The 11,850-nt window shown below is 37.8% G+C and overlaps 1 protein-coding gene across 5 annotated transcripts; it reads left to right on the top strand.

The window, feature by feature from the left end:
- Positions 1-26: 26 nt before the first annotated feature.
- golm1 (golgi membrane protein 1) lies at positions 27-10,732 on the top strand. Of its 5 annotated transcripts, none has more exons than XM_039621021.1 (11): positions 27-206; positions 1,309-1,450; positions 3,643-3,822; positions 4,056-4,110; positions 4,220-4,313; positions 4,485-4,605; positions 4,972-5,122; positions 5,252-5,479; positions 6,545-6,709; positions 7,608-7,709; positions 8,733-10,732. In XM_039621021.1, the coding sequence occupies exons 2-10, from the start codon at positions 1,322-1,324 to the stop codon at positions 7,706-7,708; spliced, it is 1,224 nt and encodes a 407-aa protein (XP_039476955.1). In that variant the 5' UTR covers positions 27-206; positions 1,309-1,321; the 3' UTR covers position 7,709; positions 8,733-10,732. The 5 variants fall into 5 exon arrangements, with proteins under 5 accessions (XP_039476955.1, XP_031616162.1, XP_031616161.1 ...); XM_031760302.2 differs by having other exon boundaries at positions 28-206; positions 4,969-5,122; XM_031760301.2 differs by having other exon boundaries at positions 28-206; positions 4,220-4,322.
- Positions 10,733-11,850: the final 1,118 nt, after the last annotated feature.

Below are 11,850 nucleotides of genomic sequence, written 5' to 3'. Positions count from 1 at the left end.
TACAGCAATCCGAGGAAGTACTTGAACGTCTCAGTCCTAGGCAGCAGGCAGAGCACACAGACTGAGCTGTCTGTGTGGCAATGATGGATACAAGCTAATCGTCCGACGTTGACGGTCTACGAAAGCTGTTAGAATATAAAACGAGGTGTCACTCCATATATCGCCTCACGGATTTGGCTCTGATTTCTGACAGGCAGACATATCCGGTAAGTAGGTTCGGCTGCTAGTTTTAGCTAAGCGACCTAAAAACGGTAACAGCAACTGTGAAGGAGCAGCGCTGCTAACAATGTTAGCGTTAGCTTGCGGCGTAGAGTTCCTTCGCTTCTTCTTTCAGCACTGGCCCAAATAAGAAAAGAATGTGGCCATTTCTTTACACGTTTATGTTGCTTTGTCACATATTTAATAAATAATATACATAAAAAAATTCGAAATTAGTATTTCTGCTTTCTCTTGACCTGAATTTGCCTAATCGATTATACGAAGGACCCATTTTTCTCGAGTTGTTCCGTGTTATCGCCACCGTCACGATACGGGTGGCTCTGATTTATACTGCCAAACACAACACAGGTATACCCTGGCTCCAGGCCTGTGTTGTGATTTAGTAGTACACATCAGATTTTTCTAACGTGATATTAAATTGAAGGTTAGCTGGTTGTTCGTTTTGTTACTAATTGCGCTGTCACATGTTAAACAGTTCTTTGCGCCTTTGCAATCCTTTGGTCATTTGATTGACTAAGGAGAATCACGGAAAGCAGGAATCCGCATATTATTTACATCGACAGTATGTATTACAAACTAGGCAATACGGCACTTCGTCGGTGATGTGTAATGCTGCTCTTTAGTATGTAGTTGTTGCATTTTAGCTCCCGTTGGTCCTTGGGAATGTCCTTCTAGCTTGTTTGTTTTTTCCCCTCCCCATTAAAAACATTTTAACTGAGTCACCACTTTTGAGCACATCTTTTTGCTGTCTGTGGTGCTGGGTATGTTTCAGTGTGACACCGTACAGGTGTGTAATATTTGTAAACATAACACCAAAGCTGTGTATGTGTTGTTTCCAACAGAATCACTCAACATACTGTTGTCTGTATGTATGTGCAAATAACATTTCCTGTGTAAGCTTTTTGTGTTTTTGCTGACACAAAAGCTGCAACAACCGACAGCGAGCTTTTTTTTACATGTCTGCAACCAACTTGCAAAACCACCACCTTTTTGCCAGAAATGCACAGAAAATATGTGTTTAAAAGATGCAGTTAGAAAATAAAGTGTGGAGAAGTGTGCTAACCGTGGCTGTACTTTGTGTGTTTTCAGTTGGTAGACAGCAATGGGTGGGCTGGGGAACGGGCGTCGTGGAGGAAGGTCACCGCCTCTTATGATTGCCGCTCTGATCGCCTGTATCTTGGTTCTGGGCTTTAACTACTGGGTGTCCAGCTCCCGCAACCTGGAGCTTCAGGTGGGTTAAAAAGTATTAAAACTCTTCCTCATTTCTTATTTCTTTTGCATAATTATCATGCTTACAGGTTTTTTTGGGTTTTTTTTTTTTACATCTTTCTCTAATAGTACTTACTTTGATGTTGCGTTACATGTGTTTTATTTTACCAATATAAATGTGCCAAGAATAATAATAATAATAATGGATTGCATTTATATAGCGCTTTTCGGGACCCCTCAAAGCGCTTTACAATACCACTATTCATTCACTCTCACATTCATACACCGGCGAAGGCAAGCTACAGTTGTAGCCACAGCTGCCCTGGGGCAGACTGACAGAGGCGAGGCTGCCATATCGCGCCATCGGCCCCTCTGGCCAACACCAGTAGGCGGTAGGTGAAGTGTCTTGCCCAAGGACACAACGACCGAGACTGTCCGAGCCGGGGCTCGAACCGGCAACCTTCCGATTACAAGACGAACACCCAAGTCTTGAGCCACGATCGCCTGTTCTCGCTTACTGACTTAAAAGAAAATATAAATACTATCACAATTTGGAGACCTGTGTGACCTTGTAATGATTGCACCAATTCTAACTTTATTCTTTTTTTCTTTCACAATCACCATTCACACATAACTTTGAAAAGGAGTGTCTCCTTTCTTGTAAAATACCTAGAAGTTAGGCAAGGTTTATACTACCTTGCCCTACCGCACCCCAAAAACGACAGATGGGGAAATATTGTTTGCTTGTTTGTGTTTCCAAACAATCACCAGGAAGTTATGCAACACATGCAATTATTTATACAGTACTTATAAATTTCTTGCTGTATTTCCTTTTCTGTAAAATACCCATAATTTAGGCAGTGCTTAAATTTACTTAAAATGTAATTATTTCGTCTTTCCTGTAAAATACCTGAAGTTAGGCAATAGTAACTGACTGTACTCCTGCGTTACGTAAAATTACTTACAAATTGCTTAAAATTACTTAAATAGTACTTAAATGTAATTAAAGTGTAATTATTTTTTGTTTCCTGTGAAAACCCGACTTGTTACCCCGTTATTCTAGTGTTCTTACCTTTAAGTACTTAAATACTTAAAGGTAAGTACACTGAAATAACAGGGTAACAGGTCAGGTTTAATTACAGGGTATTGACACCCTTAGTCACAGCTCATATTATAAAGTATTCCAGAATATTTTCCTGAAAGTTTTGGACATCATCAAGATGTTTTTTGGCAAATGTAAGAAGAGCCTTTGAGTGAATTTTTTTTTTTTTTTTTTTTTTAAATTGTGATTTTTTTTTTTCACAATGTAACTCAACCATGGATGCCATTTTTGCTCACTTTCTTTCTTACTATTGAATTATGAACTCTTAACTGAAGCAAGTGAGACCTGCAGTTCTTTAGATGTTGTTCTGGGTTCCTTTATGACCTCCTGGATGAACTTTAAGGCGCTCTTGGTGTAATGTTGGTAGGCTGGCCACTCCTGGGAAGGTTCACCACTGTTCCAGGTTTTCTTCAATTGTGAAAAATGGCTCTCACTGTGTTTCACTTAGACGTGGCTTTGTAACACTTTTCAGACTGATAGATGTAAGTGACTCAACTCCATTGAGAGTTTTTGAGTTTTCTTTAGATTGCGACATGATGTGTTGCTTCTTGAGATATTTTAGCCTACTTCCCTTTGTCAGATAGGTTCTATTTAAGTGACTTCTTAATTCAACGGGTCTGACAGTGAATAGTGAATAGTAACATTGAATCAGTTGAATCAGTATTCCAAAAAATGTGGTTAATCTCAGTTAATTGATCATTTAAAAACTGCATTTTTTAAAAATTTAATCAGTTTATCTTTATCAAATTTTAACATTTCATGATCTGAAGCATGTAAGGTGACAAATAATTAGGGTTTTATTTTTTCCAGTCCAGTTTTTATTGTTGTTTAATATATTGCATTAAATGGCAAGAAATTCAGAAATTTCTGTCAAATAAGGTAAGAAAGACTCCTGTTTTAGCTTATTAGACACAGAAAATAAGGTAACACATGCATGTGTAACTATATATATCTGTATGCATAGTTAACCCTTAAAGACTCATTCTGAACCAGGAAGTTTCTGTCATTTTGTTCTCTTCATATGGATGTTATCATGACCCATGACAAATTCTAAATAAGTGGCCTATATAAAAAGCAGTAACGTGATACTGATCTTGCTGCATGTGACACAGACTAAACTGTATGAGCTGGAGGGCCAGGTGCGACGTGGAGCAGCAGAGCGAGGAGCAGACGAGTTGAAGAAGAAGGAGTTCGAGCAGGAGATCCAGAAACAAAAGGATCAGATCAGCAACATACAAAGTCTCTATAAGAGACAGTTGGAGGGAGCTGAGAACACCTGCAGCCAACACAAGGTGCATACAAACAAAACTGGTGACAAAAAACCTTTATGTGCACAAACACTACCTCAGAGGTGCTGTCTATCAGCTCTTGTCACAAGGGAATCTATGGGCAATAAACACACTTTTCTGACTTACTCACTGTTGCGGTTCACACCAAATAAACAACTTATCAGGGAAAATTTTCATATGAACTATAAATAAGTGTGATAAGTGAGTATTGACATGTGTTGTGTGTTTGTGTTTAGGCCACACTGCAGCAGAACATTTCCTCCAGTGCAAAAACCATACAGGAGCTCAAAGGTAATGTAATGTTTAGCTTGTTGTAAGTGTTGCTTTGACTTAGCAACCATAACATGGCCGCTGAAAAACTGTGCAGTTAATTTCATGTATGTGTTTGTGTGTACTGTAGGTCAGCTGAATCGGCTGAATGATGCTCTGGGGAAACTTGAGAAAGATCTGCAGAGTTGCCAAGGCAACATCAACACCCTTAATAACAAACTTATGTATGACATGTAAGAAAATGATTCATTATTAGTATTATTATTATTATTATTTATTATTATTAATATCATTATTTTGTGCAGAGTTATATTTTTCATTTGTAAAAAAAGTATGATCACTGTACATGCCACTATAATATGCTACTGTTTACCGTCTGTTTGTTGTGCATATAGGACCCAGTGTAACGCCCAGGTGCTGTCCCAGAAAGAGCTGTGCGATGAGAGAGTGGCTGCCGCTAAACTTGAAGCTGACAAGAAAATGCAGAAGCTCATCCATACACCTGTCTCCTCACAGGTGGGTTTGGCTTTCCTGTTAAGCAGTGAAGCATGTGAAAGGATGCAAAGTCATTAGTCTTTCCATATGATTGAGACTTGGGCAGAGGGGTGGAGCTGATTTTTTTAAAACATGATTTTTTTTTTTGTCACCAACCCCGTTTATGTTAATCAGGACAAAGCAAAATCTTAATGTCTGAAAACATTTTCCTACCATACATGATTATCGTCACTACTGTTTTTACATGCAAATGGGGAAATTGACTTCCTTTTGCTCGTGTTTGTTTGCGGATCCAGGCAAAAAAAAACAACAAAAAAACCCCTTATATTTCTGCATGGCAGGAGCTATGGAGCTGTGACACAGCATTTTATATTCATTTATTAGCAGGAAAATGTTGAAGGAGTGGAAATCAACAAATCAGTCAAGGCCCTGTCTGATGGAATTCCAGCAACTGCTTCAAGCCAAACACCAAGTCTCTCTCAACTGAAAGGAAATAAAGTTCATGAACTACTGACAAATGAAATCATGGTGGATATAGGTAAGACAAAAAACATAAATAGTCTGCTTTACTGAAATATACACTTGTACATATTGCGTGTCTAAGCACACTAGTCATAGTTAGTGGACAACCTCACATTGCACTTGCTTTTGTTATTTTCTTGTCTAGTTCCCAGCGCTCCAGTGGAGCAGCCTACATCAAAGGATCTCTCCAAAGCAGGGCCAAAGTCTGTTCCCTCAGCTGCTGCATTGAAACAGGAAGACAAACAGCCACAAGAGGGAGCTGACAAAGCAGATGAGGTGGAAGGAGAGACTGGTAAACTTGTGGAGAATAATCTGACTGAAGACAAAGAGAATGAGGCGATGAATGCTCATGAAGAAGATCCTCAGATAGAAGGTAAAGAATTTGGGTAGTCACACACATTTAATGTATTAGCAGCTGTGTTTTCCTGCCTGGCAATCACACGTCCTGTTGTTTAGTGGAAAGACTTTACCACAAGGCCCAAACCAGTACTAACTGGTGGTGGTCAGAGGGCCCGGTGGCGCCAGTGTCCGGCAGCCTCGCCTCTGTCAGTGCGCCCCAGGGTGGCTGTGGCTACAATGTAGCTTGCCATCACCAGTGTGTGAATGTGTGTGTGTAAGGGGTGGATGACTGAATGTGTAAAGCGCTTTGGGGTCCTTAGGGACTAGTAAAGCGCTATACAAATACAGGCCATTTACCATTTACCATTTACTTCTTCTTACTGTTTTTAAAATTTAAAAACTCTTCAGTTTAAGTGGGCAGAACCTCATTGTTATGTAACAGCGTATTTATTAGAGGTATTTTTTTTAAAACTTCTTCCTATAGTGTCACATTATTGGTGCTATCACTCCACAAAAGCTGCTGTACATGTGCACATGTATGCAAGCAACAGTGTTATTATTGTTTTGCATTTTCTAATTATGATTTTATTATTTCATTTTGACTTTGAATTTCAGTTAGCATCCAGAGTTGATTTTCTTATTTCAGTTTAGTTTTTAACTGTTTGAAAATGTTTAGTTTCTGTGTTAGCTTTAGTCTTTTATTTATTAGTCTATGGAGGGAATATGTTAGAGACAAAATTCAGGAAAATCAGCTCATTTAAATGTTTTTCAAACGTGTGTTTTTTGGTTTTTTGTTATTTGAGTTAACTATAATGTTTTTTCACATCTAGTTTTAGTTTTTAAGATTAGTTTTAGTTAACGATAATAATTTCTTTTGCTAATATATTTATAACTTGGAGTGTGTGTGAGAAAACCTGCCAGCATGTTTTACCGTCAACCTTATTGACTGAGTAGCAAGAGATTATCTTTCTATAGATTTTAGGCTATTCTTACAGACTTTTCAGCAAAAACAATGCGCTTGTTTTATATGGTTATATTTTGACATCTTTTATACCTTTTTTTTAATGTATTTTATCCTATCTGTGATTTGTTCTTTCAGAAGCAGACCCTGGAATGGAAGGGATGCTGATTGGTCGAGGAAAGGCTGATGAAACTCAAGATGGTCAGAAACTTCAGGAACCAGAAGAGTACGACGCAGATGAACAAGTCGTGGGCGGAGAAGATTTAGAAAAACCACAGGAGAACAAACAGGATGAAAATATAGGTATGTGTGTCAAATAGAATTTAGCTGCGAAGCATTTAGAGAGTGAGCACATTCTGGTCTCGACAGGCTTCATGTCAGTAGGAAGGACGATTCTGAATGCCAGAGATAACCACTGTCCTTCAATCAAACTTTATCGTATAGTCCTTGGTAATCCTAGTAGAAATTTTTATGCAAAGTAAAAATGTCATATCGCAATATAATCACTATAGCTACAGAACAAGCACAGGCAAGAGCTGCATGTCAGCCTTCCCTGGTGATTTAGTAACTAATAAGGAAGCTACTTCAACTACTTTTACTAAAGCACAGTACTTTACAAAATATAAAAAAAAAAAAAAAAAAAGTGGAAACAGTACGCATGGTTTCATCATTTGAGGCAAAATGCACAATTGAGTACAACCAAGAAGGAGAAGTAGCAGTTGGTGATGTGGAAGAGCAAAAGACTGGATGTGCTCACACACGGGGAAAGCAGGCCTGTAAGCAACTTGCTAAAAAAGCCTGAGTCAAGATACAACATTCCAGTTAGAAAATATTTTCTATTTTCTATATTTTTTCCTTTTTTATACAATACTGTGCTGCTACTGAAGAGTTATGGCGCTTTAGTTATTGTCAGACAGAAGTATTATGCTGTTAGTTTTTACTTTAAATTTCTGGAGAAAATACGCCTTCTGAAGTGTCACTGGATATAATCCTCCATGCCAAGCTGCAGGCATCAAAGCGTTGTTCAGTATTTTTATTTTATTTATGTATTTATTTTGTTATTAGATATTTTTTTTCAATATCAGGATGTAACTTTGAGGCCATATTGGCCGGTAATAGTAGTGATCATTACAAAAATAAATGTACGTTGTCATTTTACAAAGTTCTTGTTTCTTTTTAATAACCATGTTGTACTTGTTAGTAGACAAGGTCATGGAGGATGAACTGGCTGACTACAATGGAGATGATGAGAATGAAGGGGAGTTTGAAGCAGACAAACAAGCTGAGCTAGCTCAAAACTAAGGTATACACTCGGACACACACACTGTTGTCTTGCTCTGTGGCATTCACATACTGTATCATTCTTCAGGTCGTGATGAAAAAAACACTGACTCAACACGATATGCAGTGTAATTGTTGAAATAATGTCCAGTGTTCAGAGAGCAATCTGAATGTGATTTTCTTTATGTTTACTTAATTTTATCAGTTTAACGACTATTTAGCATCCACCCGTTCTGCATTATTCCACTGCAAATTACAAAGATGAGACATCTGGAGTTATTGATCTGGCCTTCCTTAAGGGTTTTTAACCTAATGATGGACTACTTCACTTGCTTCAGCATCTGTATGAACCTCATATTTAGAGTTAAAGTTGAACAGTTACCATATCCAAGTTCAACACTTAGAATAAACTCATATCTGCTTAATTATTTGTGGAATAACAAGGAAACTGGTGTCACCAGGCCCTGAAGCTGTTAATCAGCCAATCGTCCAGTTGCTTTTCAGCCTTTAAAAATGGGAGATGATGTATAAAAATGACTGTATGTTCTGAACAGTTCACAGTACTTTTGTTAAACTTGAATTAAAGCTGAAGGTCTGCATATTAACTTCTGGGCAAAACTGTACATGTCAAAAAGTTCAGCAAGTGAGAGATAATTATTTTTAAAAAGACAACCCCCTGCATCCCGACTGAGCTCAGCAGAATCAGGAAAGCTGCCAGCAACAAAGCAGAGAAAATATGATACAGTTCTATGTAAATATCCTGTGGTGATGAGTGTAGGAGATGGCCAGGCTGGAGCCAGGTCCAGTCATTTTAATGCAGAAACAAAAACATGAATAAACATAAAAAGGAAAAGCTACACTTGGGAACTAACCTCTCATACAGCAGCATGTAGTAATAAATTAGTAAATAAGTACCAAGATAGAACGCAGTGAACATGAAAAGCTCAGTACATCATGCACACAGAAGTACAGACAGTTAAGGAAACAGTTGGCACATTCGCTCACTGATATTTTGCATCTTTTCCTGAATGTATTTTTGTTGCAGGGCACAGCTTGAGAAGGATGCTGGATATCAGATTGGGCAAACAGGATCTGCTTTACATCTAAGCCAACAATGCTGTACTGGTTCAAGCAGCTCGGGGGAAAATAAACATCAAATAGAAGTCACTGTACAAAAAACTGGTTAAAAGTAGCTTCCTGGATGATCTTTCTTTTATCATTTAGTTTGATATTTTCTTATCATCTACTATGTAACTCAAGATGTCTCAAGACTGTCGACTTGGAAAAACTGAATACCTGGAATGCAAACATTGTAATGACGTGTTGACTTTCACTGTTTGTCTAGTTTTCAGTGGTTTTAAGGTTTTAAAAGCTGCAACAAGTTTAAAGATCTGAGTAATTTCTGTGACAGAGTCGCTCCATCTGGCCGCCACTCTACAAGATTCAACAGCACGTTGAACAAAGCCTTAACTCACTCATAGAAATTATTTTGACTTCCGGGTCAGAGGTCAAGATATGCTAATAGTTATGTTAGTTCTAAAGCGCCATTATCAAACTGTTCAGAGCTGCATTTTCAATCACAGCGTGTGATAATGTCAAACGTGTGCAGTGTTTTTAGTTGAGTTTTAAATTATAATGAAATGGAATAGCTGGAAAATGCTGACATGTAGTACATTCTTTACCTGATCATAGGTTAACATTTTGACCGTCTTTGGTCTGCGGGGCTAAATGGACTGTGCATATGTCTGTAAGTGGGAGGGGGGGGTCTGACAATTGCTGTTACATTATGAAGGGCATTTCCTTGGAGCAGGGATGGCACCTCAAGCTTTATTTCTCCTGCACTAATTTGAAAGCAGTTAGGCAAATGTCAAGTAATGTTAGCTAGATGTCAGGTGTAATTATATGCAGATTATTTTCTGCCTTTTGCTTTATGCCGGTTCGTCTGCGCTCTGCTCTCTGTAGGAAAAATTGACTAAAGAGCTGCAATTATAGGCAGTGTTAGAAGTGTAATCACTGTAATTTTCATAACACCGTGATTATCATTGCAAGTATCCCGACGCGTGCAGTACAAATTTCTCTTCCTAGGCTACTTTTCATTTGCCAATTTGAATTGTTTTTTTCTTTGGGTGGTTAAAGTACAGTAGGTTTCTAACGCAGTGACATTCATCTGCCTGGTGTGACGATGGGTTTGACTGCTGGTGTTATTCAACCCACAGAAACTTCTATTTTCAATTCAAGCACCTAAAATGTCCTGTACCATCATTTTGTTCTGTTGATTTTAAAGCACGCGATCTGTCTTTTGGTAGAAAGTGTGCAGCCGCCAAATAAATGTGGTCTTCACTTTACACTTAAACGCATTAGCTTCAGTGCAGAAGCACAGACAGAATATATGTAGAGGAATGTATTAGTTGTGGATGTTTCTCAAGCTCTGAAGCACACACAGGTAAACTAAAAGCTTCTTGGATACAAAAACATTGTTCAGGTGTCATAGATGGAGTTTGTCTACTGTATAATTTTCTGTCTAAAATCAGTTACGTGATTTCTTGAAATGACTGAAATGTTAAAAAAATGTTGTGTCATTGTGAAATTCTTGACCTAATAAGAAGTTGCAGAGCCTGGGAAGCAACTGTTCATTTCAAATTCTAGTTTAAGTAGCTTTGTTCCTTTTAGCAACACGGACTAAGAGATGATAGTCGATAGGCAGCAGCACTGTCTCATCCTTGAACATCAGTCAACATCACTCCTGCAGCAGCACTCCTCAAAACTAATCAATGCAATTTTGCTGCCTTGTTGTCTCCCTTTTGGCCCGTCTGCAGGGAACTTATGTTACAGATTTATTTTTTTTGTGATTGTGTTATTTTGTTTATGTTTTTTATTGTTTGTGTCAGTGTCTAACTTTGCAATCCTTGATAACTACTGCATTGTTTTCAGGAAGTTTTGTTTACTGAACTCAAAAGTATGTGTAGCCCGAGACAGAATGTTTTATGATTTTTATTAATTAGATTAACTTTTATTAAAATTTGATTTGTTGAAATTTGCATTTTATTTTATTCTGAACTGCTGAACAATTTTGTGAAAGATTTTAAAAAAAAATCATAGCCTTTATTGACAATAAAAATGTTTTTATTTCCTCTATCGATACATTTTCATGAGGGAGTAATATGTCAAAAAGCTCAAATCATCTGAAAGTTTACAGGTGTAAATCCTTCAGTAAAAATGATCAGCTCTTTACAGGCTTCCATTTTCCCTGTTTCATTCAAAAGTGCTCTAATCACACCGCTACTCAACAAAAAGAACTCATTATAAACCTATTTCTAATCTTTCTTTCCTCAGCAAAATATTTGAAAAAATGTTCATAAAAAAATGAATGAATACCTTTAGATAAGTACCAGTCAGGTTTCAGAACTAATCACAGCACAGAAACAGCTCTTATTTAAGGCTTGAAGATCGAGAATGACTCACGGAGCGTTTTAGTCGTAACTCTTCTCAGTCTCACTGCTGCCTTCAACACTGCTCATCAAAATATTTTAACTCAAAGGCCTCATGATTGCGTTTGTTTAACAGGCCAGGTTCTCAAATTGTAAGACTGACGTTTATGTGCTTCAATTAGTAGTTTTAGACGTGCAGAAATAAAAATTTACGCAGGGGTACCTCAAGCTGCTGTCCTTGGTCCACTGCTCTTTAACCTTTACATAACATTTACAAAGGTTGGTTTATACATTTAGCTGGAGTTCACCTCTTGCAGTGTGGCAGACTTGAAGAATGTGTCCCAACTTGTGTCTCCGTCAGGACAGTTGTGTCTGCAGATCTGGGTGAAGCTGCAGAAGAGCTTTGGAGAAAACTTCACTGTAAACATACACATTTAGTTACAGGTTTAAGCTAGTGAAAAAAAACAAACAAACAGATGCAATAAGCTTATTTAACCTCCTAGGACCTGCCGTCCACATATGTGGACATCACATTTTGGGTTATTTAGACCAAAATACTCAATTTTGCTCTACATGGGCCTGATATCCACTTACAAGGACATTATACTGCTACTGTTCTATCAAAATTTTAAATGAATATCCTCATTTGTGGCTCTCATTTTTCTTAAAAACAAAAATAAGGTAAAAAAAATTCTTTGTTTTTACATTCATCGGGGCCCAATATGCCCAAATATC

Source organism: Oreochromis aureus, linkage group 12 (assembly GCF_013358895.1).
Source record: "Oreochromis aureus strain Israel breed Guangdong linkage group 12, ZZ_aureus, whole genome shotgun sequence".
Classification (NCBI taxonomy): domain Eukaryota; kingdom Metazoa; phylum Chordata; class Actinopteri; order Cichliformes; family Cichlidae; genus Oreochromis; species Oreochromis aureus.
The sequence above is the reverse complement of the archived record's forward strand: the minus strand, read 5'-3'. Positions and strand labels throughout refer to the sequence as shown.

Coding starts and splice junctions, on each gene's coding strand:
- golm1 (XM_031760299.2), top strand. CDS start 1,322: ATGGGTGGGCTGGGGAACGGGCGTCGTGGAGGAAGGTCACCGCCTCTT. Junction 1,451..3,642: donor CCCGCAACCTGGAGCTTCAG/GTGGGTTAAAAA, acceptor CATGTGACACAG/ACTAAACTGTATGAGCTGGA. Junction 4,606..4,968: donor ATACACCTGTCTCCTCACAG/GTGGGTTTGGCT, acceptor TTCATTTATTAG/CAGGAAAATGTTGAAGGAGT.